We start from the raw sequence: 22,902 nt of genomic DNA, 5'->3' as shown, positions 1-22,902 counted from the left end.
TATAGGTCAATGCTGACAAATCATCTGTCAAGTAAAATGAATTTTCCTTGTTGACTTTGAGGTTATAGTTATTATAGATACAGTACTTACATAATGGCAATATGTACTTACATAGTGGTAATGTAGAGTTATAATCAATATGGGTATGAAAATCAGAAAGGAACTGTGAGGATGGTTTTTCCTAGTCGCTGAGGGTTTTTCCATTAGCTTGATTAGCTGTGATCTGAGAGCTATTTTTGTGAGTTCTGAGCTACACATAAGCAATGGAATGTAACCTTTAGATCACAGATGCTAGATAGTGTTACTTAAATTCAAGCTGTCCCTGTTGATTTTGTTTTGTTTTATATGCCATGAAAAATGTCTCTAAAAGCACTTTCAGAGAAATATTCAGCATCACCAAATATTATCATCCACAGTGCCATCATCATCCAAAGAGCCAGGCTGCTGACAGAAGCTACAGATTTTTTGTAAGGCATCCATTTTTTTCAGAGTTTTATGGAAAAGATCATTTAAAATCTCTAAGCCTTTGGAGTTGCCTTATAGTATAACTGAAATGTGTAAGATAAACCAGAATCTTGCGTAGACTTCTTGGAACCTAGTATGCTTCTCCCATAATAAAATTTATTTATAGTGGTCTTCTGGATGTTAGGCATAGTTTTTCTCATACAACATCCTATTCCTAGCTATCCTTATCTCCTCTCAGGAGTACATGCATTAGGTTAGTTTATTCACTAGAACACCCTGCCGTGCTAACTGCTGATGCACAAGTTCTGTCACAATGCAGACAGGTAACTTTTTTATCTGCCTGAATTCATAAATACAAAGAGAAAAATTTTATTCCATTTAGCTTTGGACAAGGCTGAAATCTTTAATTAAAAAAAACCCCCTTTTTAGTACTTACTCTAGCATCAATTTCTTCTCCAGCTTTGCTAAACTGGCTGCCAGCTTACCTAAATGATTCGTTCTTTCATATTCTCTACTCAGAAATTTTTTGGCCAGTACTAGTTGCTACTAAAATCCTCCACTTTTTGATTTCTTTGCATCAGAAGTGTTTAGCAATGTTTAACAGGTATTTAGGTACCAAAAAAGAATTGTTTAAAGTAGTCTATTCATAATGACTGGGGGAACACCTCCTCTACAAATAATCACAGCAGTTTCTTCTCCTCCTCCTCAGTCAAAAAAACAAATAAAGAAAAATCAAGAAAAATTCATATTGTTAACAGTAGAAAAAATAAAATTGAGAGGACCTTAAATTTCTTAGCATTTAGAGCAGATCCTGCCTTACAATATGTTTGAAATCATGTGCCCTCTGATATCACAGATTCAGTCAGTTCCAAACCCCACAATAAACATATTCTGAATCCCATTGGGAACAAGATGTCTTGTAGAAATTATCGTATAGCATACCAGATGGCATCTTTCTTGCAGACATCACTTCAGTGTGCTTCTTCTGTTGCCTTGGAGAAGAAAGAGCCAAGTACTGCTGTCTCTGTAAGAGACCTATGTGTCAGTTTTCCCATGTAGGAATGGGTACATCTTTTCTGATTGTGGTATCACAGAAGGATTATCATGGAATTTATGTCCTTTGAAATGACAGGAAAGCCTGGTAGTGTGTAAATATGTTGAGGTGAGACCACCTCGTACAGTCTGCATGGCGTTTTTCAATGTCGGCACCAGCTGTAGGCACAGGCATAGTGTAGGCACTGCCTGCAGCAGCACACTGGTGGGCCTGGCACTGAGTCATAGACTTAAAAAAATCAAGAGATAGCCTTTTAGTCTCAAAGCAGGAACATCTGCTCCAGGTTCCCATTGCACTGGCTCAGAAAAACTGCCCAAGCAACCCCGCTGAGGTTAAGACGCCTGAACTGATCTCTTAAAGAGCTGCAAGTTCCCTAATCCAAACAGTCCTGGCTCTGTTCTGTACCTGCCTTTGCCTATGCCTTGCTACAACCTTTGGTGGGAGAAGGAGGGAAGAAAACTTGTAGATAACAGGATACTTCAGCAATGAGACAATAGTCAGGGATGAGGACTAGACAGCAAGCTGACTGTTTCTCCTTATTTTCTTTCCCCTTGCTGAGCAACCTTATGTTGTGTTGATGGGTTCAGACGTGTAGTTATACTGGCAAAGGACAGAGTTGGAGGAGAGTGCACAGTGAGACCAGCAGTGCTATAATCATCCAGTGCCGGAGCCATGGAGATAGTTAGACACAGTACCAACAGCTACATGAGGAAATGTGTCTGGGGAGCCACTCAGCAACTGAATTTTGCCTACACTGTTGCTAGGCATTGAGCCAAGCACTCCTCATCACTGGCAGCATAGCTTCCATGCTGTTTATAGTAAGGTAAGGAAAAAGCAGTTTGACCATGAAACTAGTATATTGATGATTGGGTGTGCCTTTTTGTGGGCAGAAAATTTTTGGTATTGGGGAACACAGTGCAGAGACATTTGTGTCTCTGCATTTATAGGAAATAGCGGAGCCAGTCATGCATAATCCGTTCAAAGGGATTATGCTTCACTAGATCTCTTTCAGATATCAATTTTTCTGCTTACAGGGGAAAAGGGACGACAAAATCAGGAATCCTTTTCAAAGAAGTTTATTAATTCTCAGTCAACTAAGAAAAATTCAGAAAGGATATAACTCTCATTTTAAGATAACTTTGTTCTCTCTTTGCCCCTGAAGATCTTGCCCAGCCTTTTGAATTCTCCTTCTCATGGGAAGTCCCCTATATTTCAACTCAACATAGCCTACCCTTCTTCATACTGCTGACTGGGCACAGTCCTGAAGGGATTATGATCTATCTATATACAAAGATATTGATTCATAGTAGAGAAAACTTTTCAAAATAGGGATGATTTCCAGACATGTGTGAACAAATGCATTTGTATTTCCATGAGTCTTGGATTTCCTATCAATTTGGTATACCTACTTTCTCCAAGAAGAAATTAATCATCCAGTCATTTATTTGAAGTACATTTAGCAATTAGAAAACTCCTAAAAGTTTTGTCACCACCAGCAGATTTACCAGTGCCTGATGAATATTCAGTATTCTTTTTAAAGACCTAATGAACCTTTCATACTTTGTGTAGTAAATTTATCAAGTCAGTAAGAATACCTGGAATAACAGAAGGTGTTATAAGAGACCTTAGGCAACTTTCCAACCTCATGAAAGATCTTCTATGGCTCAATGAAAATTATGCTAGAAAAAATCATTATGGACTTCGGTTTGCATGAGATGTTTCACAAATCCAAGCATCAGTATCAGAGTGAAAGGTCATCCAGTTTTAGTCCAAAGACTAGTCAGATTAGAGTTGAAACTCTTAAAATACTGTTAATTCTAAATATTCAGCTATATTTACAATTTCTTCTGCGACTGCTCAGGGACCTTCTGTGTGGCACTTGGAGAGACTTTGTAATATAATGTGTTGGTCAGACTGTAGGTTTGGATTTCTATGAAACAATTGTCTGCCATAGTACCATCAGTCCCATATTATCCCCTTGACAAATATCTATCATTTCCTCATGCCTGGAATTAAATTCCTCCTTAGAGATGGTCATTGCTCGAGATTCACAATGGATACGACAAACAAAAAAAGTAATTAATATGTTCAATAAATGAAGCACCGCTGACAGAATTCCTTCTAGAATTGTACCCTGAATATACCTATTTCCTGCCTTTTTTTTCTGAGTCCTTTCACACAGATATGAAAAACAAAAGTTTAGTAAACATTCCTTTCAGAACAAAGGAATAAAATATTTCCATCTCAAGAGAAACTGTCTCAAAGATGGAATGTAGATAGAAAACACATCATGAGGTATTTGGTTTCTTATGCAGAAAATGAATTTTCCGCTCGTTTAAAATTCATTATCTTTTTTTTTTCCAAGTTATAGTTGATAAAATTTAAATCCTCTCTAGAAATCATGTGAATCTTATATGTCTACTTGCTATCATTCACATTTTTGTGGGAAAGGATATAAACTTACAATTTCATTCTTCTAATTATTCATTTGAAATGGTGGCCTTTTCAAGTTGAATTATTATATGTTGGCATGAAGGTTTTCTTGCGTCTTATAATATTTTACGGTTCAAGAAATCATGCAGATAATCTAATTACTTTGACTAAAATTGTTGTGCCTTTTATGTCTTTTGCTGTACTACACGAGAGAAACTGTGAAATATATTCATTATTGATTCATTAAAGGGTTTTGCTATTATATAAGCAGAGATGTGGACCACTACTTACCATACATTAAAAGAGGAAAAGGGAAGGCATAGTTAACCATGCCATGGGCTATGCTTTAAGTATTGCATCCCTTAATGTCTTGTGAAATGTAAAAATCTACAACAAATAGATATGTAAAGCATAACTGGTATGAAGATTCTATTCAGATTTAAGTGCTCTAGGTTGCTTTTGAATCTTGCTATTTTCTGCATTTGTTTTGACTGCTCTCATCATTCAAGATTGACGCTTGGATGGGTGTGTAGGAGGAAGCAGCAGCAGCAGGCTTACAGCTTGCAGACAAAAAAAAATCTGCCTTATCTGATGGCTATTATTGAAAATGCGAGGTGTAGCCTAGGCTGGGTAATGAAGGGGAGCGAGCGAGGGGGAGCAAGAAGCATGGAGCTGCATACTGATGAGTGTAGGAGTACTTGATAAAAAGAATTCTTGCTGCTGGCAGTGCATTGCTCATTGTGGAGTATTCCAACAATCACATATAACGGAGAACAGCTTAGCTGACAGCTTGATATGCTTTTTTTTTTTTTTTCCCCCTACTGTATGACGTACTGGTCTGTAGTAAAGATTAATAACCAGGAAATGTAGAGCTGCGATCAGATCTTGCGTTATATACTGCCCTGAAAACTATGTTTTACTTCTGACTTTTCTGCTTGCTGAAAACATTAATCTGTCAAGCTGGCGGGCTCGTTTGATACCAACTTTTCCAGGAACACGATGTGGCAATGCCACCTCTCAGCCCAGGACTACCGCTATTATCCAGTGGATGGTTATTCGTTGCTTAAACGCCTCCCTCTTCACCCTCCTACAGGACCCCGATGCCCTGTCCAGACAGTGGGACAATGGTTGGAAAATATTGGGCTACCTCAGTATGAAAACCACTTGCTGGCTAATGGATTTGACAATGTTCAATTTATGGTAAGAAACCTTCCGTGCATAGCTGTGTATATACACTGTAGCTGCCTTTTTTGTCTGTCTCTTATGTGCTCATAAAAACCTTAGAGCTATTCTGCATTGCACTAAGATCTGTTTCATGTTTCACTTTCCTCTGTAGCTGAATTAATATATGAACTGTCTTTTTATAAACTTCCAGACTGTACACATTACAAAATAGTCTAGCCTGAAATTTGGTAAAATAAAAACTGAATATTAAGGTTCTTTCTCTCCCTCATTAATCTTCTGATTAAAGAAGAAAAATGCACAGTTCTTTTAATCCATTGCAGGATTTTCATAGTATCAAAAAGCTGCAAACATCCCTTTCTGCAGTGCATCCCATTCTTACTTTTATTTCAGCATTAAATTGTAATGATAATTAAAGAACATGCAATGCCATTCTTGCCTTGAGAGGTATTTTAATAACAGAAAATTATTTAATGAAGTATGTTCTCTCTGCAAGTAATTCTAGATGTCTTGATTAAATATTTTTGCATCTTAGATAATCAGGCTATGGGATTCACTTGTTGAAACTTACGCCCTGGGAGAAAAAGTAATGAATTCCTATCAATTGTTCCATTTTCATATTTTAACTCTAGGCATTTATCAGGAATATTTGAATGAAATGAAATTTTAGTTAGTTCAGGATTTACAATATCACCATGTGGTGTAAAGTAACAGACCTGTCATGCACAAACTTTCCATTGAAATGAATATTGACAGTAAAGAGAGAAGCTTACTTGGAAGGCTGTTATATAATCACTTTTCTACCCACTTCAGTATTCCTGTTACTTGAGCCTCTTCCAAAAATCCTGACTGCATTTCTTAAAAAGTGTCAGGGCTTAAACCATACTTTAAAATATATTTTAAGTATCCATGTATATCTGGGAACAAGTCTAACTTTTTATAACTTGTATCCGGCATATAAGAAACAGAAGTGAAATGGCATGAATATTATGACTATAAAATCATCACCTGAGTTGTGTTCTTCCTCTTTAAATTATTTTTGCCAACATCATTACCTGCTTTTGGGCTACTGGTCAAAAAATTAAGGCACATATCTCTGCCATTTACACATTATAATAGTGTAGAGGTTTCTTGCTGTTTTTACATGGCTGCCATGTGATCATTTGCTTAGATCAGTAAAAATCATTGTAATCTATACCTTTAAATATTCTTTAAAACAAAGCTGTGCTGTCAGCCCAGCAATATGGGGAAGAAAAAAAGAAAAAAAAAAGTGTGTTTCATGCTGCAGTTTCCCAAAATGCTGCATATTCTTATATATGTTGTAATATTGTAGCCTTAGTTACATAAGTAGGTGATCATTTGGTCTTAAAGAGGTTACAAAAGGAAATTGTTCACAAGAGGCTGTAGGAGGCATAACAAATGCAGAGGGGTACACCTACCACATGTAAATTATGAGCACCAGAGAAGTAAAATAAACTGCCCTGGAGGGCTTTTCAGTCATACCCTGGCTCTGGAGGGGCCTGAACCATGTTCTCAAAGAATTTCTAAGACTTTCCTACATCTCTTATTACTGTAATTATGTAAACATACAAATTACATACAAGAGTTTATTATTCGGTATACAAATCGAACTTTTAATGTATCAGGCGGATTAAGTTTTGCCTGCATACTTCTGTTAGCCGGTGTTTTCTGGTCCTTTTAAGCCTTTTCTGATATATTACAGGTAAAACACATAATTACTCTTCATATTAGCTGGGGTAGCATGCATATGGGAATGGAGTATTAGACTCATGAATCCAATAACAAAAAAAGAGCTGGGAAATTGTATAGTAATAAAAAATGCATAATTTCAGTAGTTTTATAATTTACAATGTATTGATTTCACTGTTCATCATGCTTTTGCATATTTCAGCTTTTGTCTGTACCAGAAATTGAATATTTCCTATATTTTATTGGAAATAAAACATCGATTTCTTTTCATATCACTCCTTTGAATACATTAGCATTATGTAAGAAAATCCTCTCTTGAAAAATTTAAATGAGTGTTTTTAAAGCGATTTTTCCTCCTAGCCAAAATGTTAAAGGGAAAATGAAACTCAGAAAGTATATAGGAAAATGAAAGAAGAAACACCTGCTATGCTAAGAGAAAAAATCAGATTATTCCAAACTTAGTATGTTGTAGTCTTCCTTAATATGACAGAACAGCTTTACCTTTATTACAGTGGTTTACATATTAAACTTGAGTTTAAAATCTTATTAACTTAAATGTTTCAGATAGGTTAGCTACTTTACATTGAAGAAATGTAATAGTTCAATGCACTAAAAATCAGTTAAGACATATTTCTTATTCATTCTGTACTATATTCCTGCTTTTGTTTTTCTGGAAGCACATTCTGACCTGCATTTATTCATTCTGTTGCCTAAGCAACAACCATCACACTCCTATTAAGTATGATTTAGTAGTACAGGTCTTACTAGCTGTTCAGAACAGAAGAGGGAATATCACAATGTTATAATTAATGTCCATGGAATAACATACATCTGAGAACAAATAGATCCTATATATACTACTCTCAACAGCAAAATTCTATTAATTAAATTAGCATTTTAATAAAAAGGTGGTTTTATGATAAAAAGATTTCATGGTTAATCATTCATTAGATAATGGAAATTAACTCCTTGAGTTTAGTCTCCCTTGGGCATTAGGAAAGTTATTCACTAGACTGTAGTTAGAATTAGGAAGATTTGTTTATCTTACCTGCAGTATGTGGACTTTATATGAAGAAACAGCTGTATTCCTATTAACTTTACAGTATAAATATTTTTCAGTGCTTTATCGATATGTATGTTTTAAAAATACATTGAAACATAGTATTAAAAAAAATAGCGTTTTTTCATGAAATACTTTATTTCTACTTGCAGCATGTTTGCGCACATAGCAAGTGCGTTTCCTACCCACTGTTAGTGTCATGCAGGAGTGACATTTCCATCATATTCAGTAGGCCCCGGGCAGATTCAGTCCCAAGACTTGGTTTGCGTGTGCTTGTAGTAGTATGACACTTGAATATGTATATGGATATGCAATCATCATTAACTTTGATCATTTGTTGTGTAATAGGCTGCAGTGTCCTTCAGATGTAAAAATGTGTAGTGACTTTGTGCAGATACTCTATATTTGAAGATGCAGATGATACTGCAGTTTCTTAATGTGAAGGCTCTTTTGCAGGTAAACCAATTCCAAAGTGCAAGAAAACAATTAGATCAGTCATAAATCACAGTATATGAACGAGATATAAATAATAACAAAACTTATGAATCTTTTTGATGCGTAGGTGCAATGGATATCCCTGGGACAAGCTGTAATTTTATGCAGACTTGGAGGCCTACATCACTTAGTATGCTGAGAAAAGAAAAAAAAGTTGACTTGCAGAGAAACAGATGTAAATATATAAATATGCAAGGTCACTAAAAGCTCTCATGCAGCTTTCTACAACTGTGAAACTTCATCAAAGACTCCATTCTGGATTCACAGAGATAAAAACAGTTCAATCAAATCACTGCCCAGTGGGGACTAGTTCTGATTAAGGACTGCATATGACTATCTATTTGTAGATTGTCCTAATAATTTAAGATATTCTGAAGTTTTAACGCTTACAATTGCAGTTTGATGAAAAAAAAGTCTCTTAAAAAGATCTATAAAGCACATTGTGACAGAAACAGGGACCAGCATTCAAAATGAATTAACAGAAAAATATGAAGCATTTTATCATATCTTTGGCATTCTAAAGTACTCTTCACTGTCAACAGTTAATATTTGCATTAGATCCTAGGCTTTCATTCCTTTAAAAAGACACGCATCTCTACCCCTCCAAGTACTTCTGTGGCTTCCACTGCCTAATGGTCTAAGTATTGCATAAGTAGTTTGGGTTGGTTTTTTTTTTTAATCTTTTTCACTTTGGGAAACTGAGGCATGGAGTGACTAAAGGGTGGGATTTAAAACTCTTATACATTTGATGTAAGAGGCACTAATTCTCAAAATACCTACTAACAGAATGTTTAACAGATCAAGTCAGTTGCTTAAATATAGGTGTCTAGTACCAATTGAAATACCATAGGGAATCAAGGAGATCTAGACAAGGCTGACAGATATTGCTGAGGACCAGAGACAGCCAGACCCTTCATGATTAGCAGCTCAAGTTCAGCTCCTCAGACAGCTGTAGAGTCCTGATGCTTAGGCAGCTGAAACAAATCTTAAATTACACAGAGTAACATGTCTAGAAACTGAATATAGATGTCTTGAGTTTCCATTTATTTGCATATGCATTTCTTTACCTTCTAATAATTTTCTGTATTTGTATTCGTCCTGTGAACTTACCTGCAAAAGTATTTACCTGGTTTCTCACTGAGAGGCATGGTCTACCTTCTCAGTTCCCCTTTGCTGACTGCTGTGGATGTAGTTTTGAGTTATGTTTTGACTTTTCTTTCTCCTTTCCTCTCTGTCGCTTTCTTCATTTCTTTTCTTTCGTTTTGTTACTAGTTCTGGAGGTTGATTCAGTGAAGTTTATCTGGAGACTTTTCGCTCATGTGTCATTCCTGGGATTTGCTCCTCTGGAATACACAGTAATTCTTCTTGCCTTTAATCTCTCTTGAGGATCTTAAACTCTGTATCAAATATAGAGGACAGAAGCAATTTTATTTCCTTAGAAAGAAATGCACCTTTAAGAAAATCTCTAAGTGCATTGGCTTCATGTCCTGCAGTTGTGGAGACCACCAGATCTTTTGACCAAAGATACATGGGGCAGATATTGATGATTTGAGTTAGATGAAAGCTAAAAAAGAGTCCGTCAGTCTGCCAACACCTTTCTTAAATTAACCATGTAGCAGGTGATGAAAAAGAGGCCAATTTTTGACAAGGGTTCTAGTCTGCAGTGACTTCAGTGACTTCTAGAAGCCAACTCCTAACATGCAGATCAACCTCTGCAGCATCCAGGCTATGAGCTCTCCGGGCCCATAATGGCTACCACTGGTACTCACCAGGGTACTCGAGCATCATCTGGACCCTAAGAAGATTTACAAGGCATTGTCTGTATGTAGTTTACCCAGAAATTAAGGCAACCTTAAAACTGGCTGTTGATAAGTTGGTAATATACAGAAAGCCATACTTCTGGCAGAGTAGAAGGAATATAAGTCCCAGTGATGCTGGAATAAGCTGTCATTTAAGATTTACTATACATCCGATAAAATCTTAGAATATATGCCTGGAACCATGAGTTTCAGTCCCCTCACCTGGACCTCACCCTCACAACCAGGATTTGCTTTTAGTTTCATGGCAGACCTAGAGAACTTAACACTAAAATTGTGGAGCTCCTCTCAGTACCAGTGTTGCCTTGGCTTTTTGCATGAGTAAAGTGACTTTGTCATTCTGGTGTCTTCTGAGTCTTCCTCTCCTTCACCTCAGTAATCTTTGCACCTGTGGGTCTTGATGGCAGGCCACCTTTTCCCTTAGCCTGAAAAGAACGGGGCAGATTTTAAGTTCAAATATAGACAATTACATGTCTATTTACAGGTCGGTAGGACTCAGTTCAGTTGCCCTCATATTTAAGTTGAGATGTCTGAGACATCTGTGTAGGCTTGGACTTTATGGTACAGGATATATAAGATAACCATACCTGTCTGGAGCTTCAGTCAGATTCCAAGCAACATACATTTGCAGCATCTCAGATGACTCTAAATTTGTTTCTGTGGGTGACTAAGTGAAGCACCTAATCAGACATTAAAGCCAATGGAGCATAGAATGCAATTTAGCTGGGTGGCTGAATAACTATTAGGGTAGTTATTTGAGGATAAATTAAAGTAGATTCATCTGATCAGCTGAACCACTGCCTGGGCTGTATTGATGGTTTTGTACTAGATCTCCTGAAGCTATAATGTAGACACAAAAGTTTTGATGGTTCAATTTGGGCTAGAATCCATACAGGGTTCACTGAAAACAAAACACAAAGTATTTTTTCTCCTCCCTCAGAACATTCAGCCCTGAGGCTTCAAGGTCTTCTTTTTCATCCTAGTAGGAATTCTTACTGTAGAAACTGCAAATTAGAGCTCAGGTGGGCGCCAGAGTTGAAGATTGTGCCTGTCATCCTGCAACAGCAGTGGGTCTAACATATAATCCCATTCCACATGCTCCTGTTAATGTTTCTGTCATGGTATTCCTCAAGCTAGTCAAGAGAGAGAAGAGCTTATTAATGTACTACCCAGTATTGCATGTGTAAATAATAGCTTACACTGTCTTTCTCTCTTGAGGTGTCCGGCAAGTCTGCATCATCCTGTGTGAGTGCATGCAGAAATGGAGAGGCAGTGCTCATTCCCCAGTGGAAAGGGAATTTAGAGGAATCTGCTTCATGTTTATATATCTATATATGCAATGTGTGTGTGTGAAAAACATAGCACTGCAGGCTGGGGACTGGACCTGCACTGGACAGAGGACTTTATGAAAATTTTGGCAGTAATGATTGCCCGACAGAGAGATGAAGTTTTTGTGTATTTCACTTGAGTGGTTGATTCATAAGGAACACACCTCCAAATGGACTGTTGGCTTCAGTAAGACATCCTGGATATGGTGAATCCCTTGAGAGTCAGAGGGAGTATGTTTTCTTCTAAACCTGTCTCAGCAATTGTATCTTGAAGATATAATCAGGGATGGGTCCATCTGTCTGTATGCTAGGTTCTGCTAAGTCAACCTTTAGGTGAGGGTTTCTCTGGTTGTTTTGGAATATTTGGCCATCTTCATTTAAATGTTGTTCCACGCAAGGTTGTACATACAAGGCAGAGAGACAGGACTTTGGGCTGCACTCTTGGTCAACAATCCAGGTACCAGTATCTTGAGTGGAATGTCCTTGCACTCACCTCTGCCATTCACGTTGGTGACATTTGGTGCATATGTGCTACTTTGCTAAGCTCAGACTTAGAGAAAAGAGCTTGTCCAAGGTACACACCAATGTACTGGGCTCAGTCCTACCCTCCTGTCCTCTGTTTTTGAACACAGTGCCAAAGGAATTCCACGGGCTTTTTTTCTTTCTCTTGGACCCAGTTTTAAAGGCACGGAAAGGCACAGGATTCATGTCTGGGCATAGAGCAGGCGATAGGGGATACACATCATAAACTCACCCCAAGACACCTCCCTAGGAACAAAGAGCCAAATCCAGATACTGAAAGCCATTGCATGTACAGTCACCACTAACAGTGAAACCATTTCATGGTACATATCTGTGAGTACGATACGTGGGGACGGGAATTAGTCCCATCTGTTCTAACAATATGTTAAATGTTAATGTTAAACAGCGTGTTTAAGCTAAAAGCCTGCCTAGTGCAGAGGGTGGCCTCATTTTGATGTACAAACACGGATGAGCTGTATTTTGAGACTACATATTGGAGGAATTGGATATTGGCATTAAATGCAATTTTATGAGAAACTAGTAGCAAGTATTTCATCTGAAATTGAGTTTGATAAAGTGGATGAAAACTCTAATAATCAGAATGAAGTATGATGTTTTAATAACTTCTAGAATAACAGGTTTAATGCTAGTAAAAAGATCTTGCTCTGTATTTATTTAAGGCCAAAACCTTCCAGCTGAATTTTTTGACCAAAAAGAGCAATGGTAAAACTTCAAGAATTAGAAATGTTTGTGTATAGAGTGATGTGTATGATGCTGTTCTCAATAACTGATGAAAGTTATGGAAAACCTGACAAGATATAAAAGTCATTAAAAGTAACAGAAAATTTAAGATTAAGAAAGGCAAAAAATCAAAGAGGTTTTATTCTTCAGAGTGAAAAACTGAAGATTCACAGGACAATTGGTATTTAGTTCTATTTACAGTTCTAAAACTAATGTCCTGTATGTAATAAGAAGTTACAGCTTATTCTTAGTTATTCCATATGGGAATAATTTTTAATTAAATTAAGAAAAAAACCCAAACAGAATGAAAGGAATTCTCAAAGCAACATAGTATATAGTTGTGTATATTACTTCTTTAGAACAGCATTGTCCAACAAGAAGCAATTAAATGGACTCTGGAACATTAGATCAATTAATTTCAAACAATGACAGACTTCCATGACTAAGTTAAAGGACAGAGCAGTACAGAGTGGCTTGATTACAGATAATGGCATGGTGGGACTCTGAAGGAGTTTTCAGGCAAAGATTGATGAGTACAAACAGATAACTGGAAATACATGATTCTTGGGCATGTTATCCTTTTTGAAGGAAGACGGGATGATACAAGAAAAGCTGAGGCAGTTATAAGTATTAATGCGGATCAGAAAATAGAAACAATCTAAAATGAAGAAAGAATAATAAATAATCAAAATACAAAAAGGAAAAATAATTAGGGGAGAAAATGCTATGTTATTAACTATGTGACTAGAATATATTCAGAGAAGTTTTTATCAACATGCTATAGCTAAAAGGACTATTAAGAAAGTTACAACCACTGTTGGAATCAGATAAAATGCATTTTTGTTTTAGCATAAAGAACAAAATATAATAATTAGTCAAGTATAGTGTTAATGAAGACCACTGAGAAATTGGAGGAAGAGAAAGAGTGAGAGTAATCATACTGCAAACAGACAAAAGAATACTTGGTTAATTAGAATAGATGAATCATCTAGGTTAGGTGATGTTTGATGAAGAGTTTTAAGAAACTGAAGAGAAAATACCAAATCCTTTAGCAATCATTTTCGAGAACTTCTGGAGAGTGAATGAATTATTAGAGGACAACTAAAAATATAAATGTAGTACCAATATGTATGTCAGATCACAGGATTCTTCCTCAGTACAGATTTCCAATCTCCTGAGCTGTTTGTCTTCAACCATTCACCCTAGAACCTTTGCCTAAATCAAGAGGATGTATGGTGGTGTTATTGGCAATAGATAGTTACTGTTATTATGGGTCATTAGTACTGACTCTGGTGAAGAGAAAATGGGGAAGTAGACAGAGTGCTGCAATGGGATGTAATGGGAAGAGAATAAAGCTAAATGAAGTAACTCAGCAGCTGGGAGATGAACCATTTAAAGGAAACCAGTGAAGAAACAGATGTACTGTACAACATATTGTGCCCCCCATCATTTAGATGAGAAATTTTTTTCCGTCAAAAGTAACTAGAATTTCAACAAGGGAGACAAGCTTAATTTTGCTAGTAAAACTACAGATACCTTTTTAAAGCTGTTTTAGAATGATGTACCAGAATTGCCATGCAAGCAAGCCATTCCTGGTACAGCGTTTGCCTGACTGCTTCTAAATTTCCTGGATATCTAAATTTCCTGTCCTTCAGTTTGGAAATCTTTTGTTTTGCCACATGTTGGTGATTTTTTCCCTTCTCCTGTACACCATGCCCATATATTGTTTATGGTGCCAACACCCCAGCAACTGTTTTAACCTTGGCAGTGACAAAAGCGGTGACACCCATGTAGCCTTATCACCATGCTGTGTATTTTGCCTGTTCACACACACAGATGCTCACGTTTGTGCATACAGCTATTATACAAAAAGGTAATTCATTATAGTGAAATATTCTACATACTCAGAAATAAAGAACTGCAGAGTTACAGTACCTGGGTGACCTCAGTTCACTCCTCAGATTCATGTGCTTTATGACAGAGTCTTCAGTCACTAGTTTCTTTACTAATTTTTTTCCCTCAAAATTCCTTTCTCATTAAGTGTACTGAGATTTGAGTATGCACAGGCACATATTTCAAAGAACTAGCAGTTAAAAAAAACCCTGTTTTTATTTTGCTAATGCTGCATTGCTTAAATTTTACAACCTTAGCCCACAGTCTTTTAAAACAATAATTAAACACCTAAACTGCCTTCTTTTCTCGTTCAGCAGTGATGTACACTTGCGTAGTGTTGTTCATCTGGAACATTAGAAAAAAATACCTATATATCTGAGGATGCTTTTCATTTGCATTTTAATAACTGGGTTGTAAAGAGTTAGAAAAGATAAAATTGTAGTACTTCAGATTATGACTTTAGAGAATTGAAAATTAGTATATTCAGAAACACTTTTGTCACAATTTTCAGAAGCTGAGAACTGTGCATCAGAAGTCACCTCCAAAAACTCTGCCTGTGTTGCACATGGTTCTAAGCACAAATTCAGTTATAAGAAATTTTGGTATTCTTGACTTTATATGGGACAAAAGATACATTCTTCAATCTCCTGAAAGTAAGGTAAAGGCCCAGTGTAGACAAAGCAAGCTGCTGTGTCTAAACTACGATTTTATTCCACATGTGCACAATTGATTGAATTAACAGAAGGCTTTTGTTCATTGAAAGTGCAAGGTCACACAATGAAATTCACACCTGGTGTCTGGTCTTGTTCTTAGCCCACTCCTGATTGAAATATATTTTCAGTAAAGCAAGAAATACAAATGCTACTTTAATCCCGAAATAATTTACTTCTGTAGTCTTTAAAACACTACATTAAACATTTCAAATGTTTTATTCACCATGGAACACGTTCTATTCTGTATCTTTTGCTGTCCCTCATTAAACCCCAATTATTGTGTGTATGGGATAAAATCTCCATGCAGCGATACACTGTATTTGCTTTATACTGGCTAGTACTGATGAAACTGAAGGTATATACACTTGTTGCCTTGACTTAACTGAAACCTCATATTTCAGATATTTATTACTCTTATTTTATGCAGTATTTTATCGAATTAATGGAAATTGAACGCCTTAATAACATTATTGATGGGAACAACAATGGGTTAAATTTGCAAGATGTACCATACCTTCTCTAGATTTGTGTTGAATGTCTTTGATTAGATAATAATTATTTGAATTTTTTTGATCCAAAAGGTGGCAGTTTTGAAATATAAAAGCCAAAGTAATTGCCCAGGTGACAGAAGTTGAGAGATAATGTTACTGTGAATAGAAATGCTAAATAGTAAAAACTGGAATACCATGAATAAAAATACACTGGATAAATACCTATCAAATGACCTTCCAATATAAATCTCAAATGGTATTTTCTCAGAATGCCTAGTTAGCAGCCAAAAATTAGCAAAGAGTTGCCCCTCTGTGTGCAATCCCCCTTGGCAATCCGAAAGAAGGGGAAAAAGTCTGCATGTTATTCACTGGTATCTTACAGCTTACACTAAGAAAAAGTATATTATTTGTTGCAGCTGGTTACAGCTCTTAAATCTCTGAAATGATTGATAGCTTCTGTTCTTCAGTAGCCACACTATTTACCAGCTTTTTCACTTCCTGAGGTTTGCTCTCTCCAAAGAGCTCCCCTTTTAATCACATAGAAAGGCACTTCTTGAGGTAAGTTAAGACGGCGTTTAAAAAGAAATAGCAGTTCTTAGCTGCTATGCTGCATTAGGATAAAAGATTGCACAACTGAGTTGGTTTTTGGCCTTGATCCATTTTTAAATATAGTATGAATATTATAGCCCTGTTAGCTTCTCTGAACTCCCTAGGCATCCCTCTTGTTGCCAGAAAGGAATTACAAATTGACAATGCAAGTTATTTTATTTTGTTTTCCATCTCCCTTGGAATTTGGAAATGGGTCTATTCTGTCCATGAGCTTTTTATTTCCTGACATTCTGATATTTTAAGTACTTGTTTTACTGCCTATAGAAATAGTAGATCTTCACTTTCTGTTTAAAAAAATAACTTTATGCAGCAAAAGTGGAATATTACACCAAAGAATCAACATACCAACAAATCTATTCTTAGTAATATCATGCTTTTTGTCAGAAAATTCTGCTCTCCCTCCTTGTATGGTTGATTTCCCTCTATCTCCTAACTCTGCTTTAAGTATATGCATTTTTAAAAAGCATTCTGATTTCCCTCTTTCTTCAAAAATAAGATATGGAGTCTTGGGGGAAAAGAAAATAAAGAAAACACTTGCTAGCACATGCAGAAGCAGCCTGGTCCATGGAGAATCCACAGGACAATATATCTAAGGGTCTTCTCTGAGTTCGGCTTTTGATTTGGATTATGAGTTTGGGGAAAATGCCTGTCTGTTCCCTTATCTGGCTAAGGGAAATTACGTAACTTTGCTGGCCTACATATATGAAATCAAGAGAGGATCCTGGGATAGAAATATCTGTGCATTTTGAACTATCTTGTGGAAAATTATCTGCTTGTGTCTAACCTTTGATATCCAGATTTCTAAGTACCTGTAGTTGGGAAGAACACTTTCTCAGGAGGGAGTCAGAGGTAGCCAGATTACCTGAACAATCTCACTGAGTGCTGTCGGTTAAGTTCCAAATTAAGTCAGTGACAAGGATTGGACTTAAACTCAAAATAGCGCAGAATAACGAAACAAGTACTTAATAGTTAATTTAATAATTAAGCAAAATGAATCAGAAACATTTTTCTGTGTAGGAGCTACCTAAATGTAATTTATCATTATTTTAATCTTTAAGTCATGTATTTTATTCCATAAACCAAACTCATGGCAGAAACGGTTTCTTAACACTCCCCTTGTCTTCCCTGGACCTGCCTGAGTGCCACCCTTCCTTTCTTTTTATTTATGAGGTTCTCTGTGTCTGACCCTTTCCCCTTGTTTGGTTTGTGCGATCTCTGTCTGCCTCACCATTCCTGCAGGCTGGACTCTTCTTGTGCTGCCCATGTCCTCCATTTCTCCCTTTGCTCTTTCCCAAGCAGAAATTACCATATGTCTTCTCTTTGGTTTCCAAATCAAAGGAGGGAGGGAGGGAAGGAGAGGAAAAAAGGATATGGAATAACAGAAAACAGAGGGGCACATGTCTGCTTCACATCCATGTTCTTTTACTGACTTAAAACATTTTAACTTGATTTGAAAAGCAGTGGGACATTTAACTGGATGGTTTTCACACTGATGTTCTTGTCACTCACTCCTTAAACCCAGCAGAGCTAGTGCTGAGTGAAAACTGACTTCCTTGTCTGGGCTTAAGTTGACTTTGTGCAGAGAGTTGGCCATGCTTTGCAGCATGCTTTGTAGTTCCATGTTACTCAGATTTTTCCATTTTCCAGGGTATCTCAGGCTTCTGATTTACCTGGACTGCTACCTACAAATTGTGACAAAGTTGTCATATAAAACTCTTGCATTCAAAATCCTTTAATACACATGTGGAAGGGAAGGAGCAGATTTTGATTTGCTGAAGTGTGAATGCTCACAGCTAAAATTGAATGTAACTACAGTTGTCCCTTGAATACATATGTAGATAGATACCAAGTACTTACTGAAATGGAAGAAAGCAATCCCTGCATTTAGGCATTGAGAACTAATATATTGTATTTTTTTTAATTCTAACCCTAATTTGTTCTACTTTAATTCTTTATCTGTATAATGGGTATTAAAATGCCACCTTGCTTTGGTGGAGTCTTATAAAATGCATTAATTCGTTGTTTGGAGCTGTCTAATATTATTTCAATGAATGTCTAAAAAAAGTCTGAAGAAAGTGAGTCATTCTTACTGGTGAGGTCTTCAATGGGAAACTATATATAAGACATGGACCCACACAGAGAATGATAAATGCTAAAAAAAGAAATATCAGCTGCCTTGTTTTCCAAGTACTATCCCATCCTCCTGTACTGAATTCTTTGATTATTCAGAAATATAATTATACTGTGTGTTTGGTGCCATGTGGGATATGGAACCCGGGGCGAGGGGTGGTTAGCCAGTGTTGAACAGTCTGCAGCCTGGTATTTTGTAGCTTCGTGACATTCCTATAATGTATAGTGGGGATTATTAACTCTTATTTTGTCTGTTTTATTCTTTGCAATGACTTTTTCTTTTTTCCTGAAATCTAGAAATTGTATCAAGTGAAGTCACAGTCTCCCACAATCTTGTCTCACTAAATCAGGAGCACATAGTTGTATTGTCCAATTTGTTGATAGCACTGGGTCTGTTTGGACCAAATATCAGAGGCATAAGGGACAAGGGAAACTCACAGGTGTTCACCAAACTATTAGGAGCAGTTTTTTATTGCAAAGAAAAGTTAAATTAGACAGAGCTAGCTCATGGAGCAATGTGTAAATAGTCAGGAAAACACTTGTCTTGAATTAGGATAGGAGGAGGCCCCAAAGGATCCCTAAGTGTTAGTTGTCAAATGCAGTATCCTTGTATAGAAAGGGATTGGTGGAAACACTCGTCACAATAGCATCAGGAAGAAGGGTGCCACACAAGGTGGACTGGATTGCATGAAGGTTTCCCTGTGACTGAGGGAATTAAGTACTAGAGTGCCAGATTCATGGACTTTGGCAGTAGATATCCCAACACCTTGAAAATCAGCTGTGTAGCAACATTACAAAATCCTTCCATAGTGTTCTGCAACTGAATTACTCTGTGTACAGTTAATACTACCCAAAGAATGTATCAATCTGTCCTCTCATTAGTTTTGAACACATTAATTCAGATTTTTAAGAAAATGCAGTAGGTCATGAGAAGAATAATGAGCCCCTTGGACAAAAAGCAGAACCAGTTTACCTTTGTATAGAAGACTCTTGAAGACAAATACTGGTTTCTAGTCAGGATGGAGAGTTCAGAGGGCCATATCAAAGTGCTAGGACTGTGTGTATGAGACCAATATGTGAGTTTAGGTTTCACAGACAGTACTTGCTTTGGCTGAACACAAGTTAGATAGTTCATTTCTCTGAACAAGCTTCTTCAAATGGATGGATTTTTTTTCCCTTATTCACTGGTAATAAGAGATTATGCCTGCCATTATATATTCAACTAATTTATGAACTGGTGTAAAAATGACATCTTGTGTGAGCATTTGTATCTTCTAACTACTCAGGTATAGGTAGAAAACACAGAACTGTGGTAGTCTAATTACTGCTTTTGTGTTGTATCTGAGGTAAACAATTCAAGAACATTTGCAAAAGAGTGAAAATGTGTAAATAAAGGAGAGAATGTGTACAGAATGAAAGGTCACAGTATTGGAACTATTTCTTAATAAATTATGTGGACTGGGAATAAGTTGCAGAGGGAAAAGAAACGGATATGAAGGAAAAAAAGGAACAGAAAGTAGACAATTTGCTATCTGACTTACACAACCAGAAATCTGATTTTGCATTTGTTTATTTTTTGGATGCGCTTGTTTATTTTTATGTTTTGAAATTATAAATGTTATTGTTCCATGGCAAGGTACTTAAAATTCGTGGGCAAACTATTTTGAAGCCTGTGATAGTTAATATTTTATATGAGATCCAGTCAACAGCTACAAAGTGGTAGCCATTATTTTTTTATAGGTTCTGGGTGACGGTTGCTGCATTATCCATGACATAGCTAGACCATGCTACATGAAATGTTACTGTTTAATATTAGAAATATGTTGTCAGGCATTGAAAAAGGACTATTAAGAAATGTAGTGAATTGCTCCAGAGTGCACTTCTTACATATCAGTGGCTACCTAGTTGTTTTCCAAAATGGAGCCTTTACAGTTTAGATAAAGTTAGCATAAATGGGATGTATTTCTCTCATTGTTTGGGCTCATTCATCAAGTGGAAAGGGATTTTGAGCAACATGAAAATTGTCCTTGTGTGTGACAGGAACTAGATGATCTTTGAAGATTCCTTCTGACCCAAACCAGTCAGTGATTATGACTCTGTAGAATCATTTAGTTTGGAAAAGACTCTTAAGATCATCAGGTGCAAGCATTACCCCAGCACTTCCAAGTCCACTGCTAAATGATGTTCCTGAGTGCCACATCCACATGTCTTCCAAATACCTCCAGGGGGTGTGACTCAACTGCTTCCTTGGGCACTTTGTTCCAATATTTGACCAACCTTTCAATGAAGTAATTTTTCCTCATATACAATCTAAACCTCCCCTGGGGCAAGTGAGGCCATTTCCTCTTGTCCTGTTGCTTGTAACATAGGAGAAGAGACTGACTGCCACCTGGCTACAGCCTCCTTTCCGGTAACTGTAGAGAGCAATAAGATCCCCCCTGAGCAACCTTTTCTCCAAGCTAAACAACCCCAGCTCCCTCAGCTGCTCCTCACCAGGCTTGTGCTCCAGACCCTTCCCCAGCTCCATTGCCCTTCTCTGCATACACTCTAGCACCTCAATGTCTTTCTTGTAGTGAAGGGCCTAAAACTGAACACAGGATTTGAGGTGTGGCCTCACCAGTACCAAGTACAGGGCTTGATGCTAAATATCCTTTCTTCCATGATCTCTACAAGTTTGGGTCTGCTATCATAACACAGTTTTGAAGGGCATGCTTTTGCTTCTATTCTTGTGGATTATATCTTCCCAAAGTAAATTTGTAAGAAAGATAGTCCGAGGTTTCTGTCATCTCTGCAATACATTAAAAAAAAAAAAAAAAAAAAAAAGAGAGAGCTTTGCAGTGCAGACATGCTTTGGTGCAGTCTAGAAAAAGCATGGTAAATCAGTTTCCTCCAAATGCTAAAGAGCTGCTGAATCTCATGTATCCATTCAAATTTATGGTAGACTTGTATTTAGGAAAATCAGGTCTTCTGCCTGCTGTATATATACATACATATACATACATACATATGTATATGTACATATATATGTGTATATATATATATATATATCTCACTCAGTCTCTGGTGTAGCTAAATGCCCATGTGCTTAACTTTAAATTAGCCCGAAGAGGAGAGTGAAAAAAAAAATAAGGTAAATTATTGATACATTTTCCTTTTCTGGGCAGTTTTGGCGTCTAGCAGAAACACTGAACCAAGGAGTTAGGGAGACCTTTGATCTCATCTAATATGGTCGTACTGATGCTTCTGAACTGCAGCCTCAATTCAGATTTCCTGCAATGTTTCTGAGGAGCAGGGTCTGCTTGGTGCTGAATGTAGGCTTCATGGTGCAAACCAGTCATTCCTGAAGTCACTGCATGGGAAGTGAAGCACATCCTAAGGTGATGCTGCGTGATGTCCATACATGATGCACAGGATGACCAGTGGAACGGTGATCAATCCTCCTTTGTGGGAATATTGACATGCCTGCCCCAAATGGTTACTGGAGAACAATAGCACTGTGTAGTGACACAAAGTGCATGGGATTGCATCACAGCGATCCGCTGGTTGCCGTGGTGACGGGAGTGGGCCCGCAAAGCCAGCCTCCTGGCTGCTGAGTTGGAAGGGATAAGAAAAACACAGCCCACTTCCCATGTGAAATGAATTACAAGAACAAGCAAAGGAAGAAAAGAAAAATGTCAACCCTTAATCAAATGTTCTCTTATTTTTAGAAAGAGATTGAAGAAAATGGAGACCATCTCCGCTTACCTCTTGGGCCTCAGGGATTTGGCTAGTAATATCTCTGTACATACTGTGTAAATAAATGACAGAGGTTTGTATAAGAAAAATCACATGTAAAAGATATGTGTGTGCAGTGGGAGATGACAAAACCTTATTCAATCCTGCTATCTTTTGTGCTTGCTTTAGCAAACAAAATCTGTTAGAATATGTTAAAATGATTCTCAATATAACAACTATATTTGGCAGGCACTCTAAATACACTAATTTTTAGCTAGAGGAAAGTAATATATTGCAGTTTCTTGTTATCTTACTATGTCTCTTACCTTTTACCTTTGCTGCACGGCTGCATATCAAAAGAAGCATGGTGGACTGTAAAATACATTTAAACATGACAAATCAGTGGTGCATAGAAAGCACCATTCATTTTCCAGTATTTCTCATTTTGGGGAGCTGCATCATATTTTATTATATTTAGTAATATTAAACAAACCAGCAGTTTCAGTCAACCTAACAACCTCCAGTTACTAGCAGCTACATCCTGA

General features: G+C 37.0%; 1 protein-coding gene across 20 annotated transcripts in view; it reads left to right on the top strand.

Moving 5' to 3' along the window:
* The window catches only part of ANKS1B (ankyrin repeat and sterile alpha motif domain containing 1B), a 414,782-nt gene that overhangs the window by 214,469 nt on the left and 177,411 nt on the right, over window positions 1-22,902 (top strand). For all 20 annotated transcript variants that reach the window (XM_069000638.1, XM_069000646.1, XM_069000631.1 and 17 more), the window contains one exon: window positions 5,046-5,152. In XM_069000638.1, coding sequence (XP_068856739.1) covers window positions 5,046-5,152 — 107 coding nt within the window. The remainder of the gene's footprint in view (window positions 1-5,045; window positions 5,153-22,902) is intronic.

The sequence above is a fragment of the Aphelocoma coerulescens genome, chromosome 1A (genome assembly GCF_041296385.1).
Source record: "Aphelocoma coerulescens isolate FSJ_1873_10779 chromosome 1A, UR_Acoe_1.0, whole genome shotgun sequence".
In the NCBI taxonomy this organism is placed as follows: Eukaryota; Metazoa; Chordata; class Aves; order Passeriformes; family Corvidae; genus Aphelocoma; species Aphelocoma coerulescens.
This window is presented reverse-complemented; position numbering and strand designations above follow the sequence as displayed.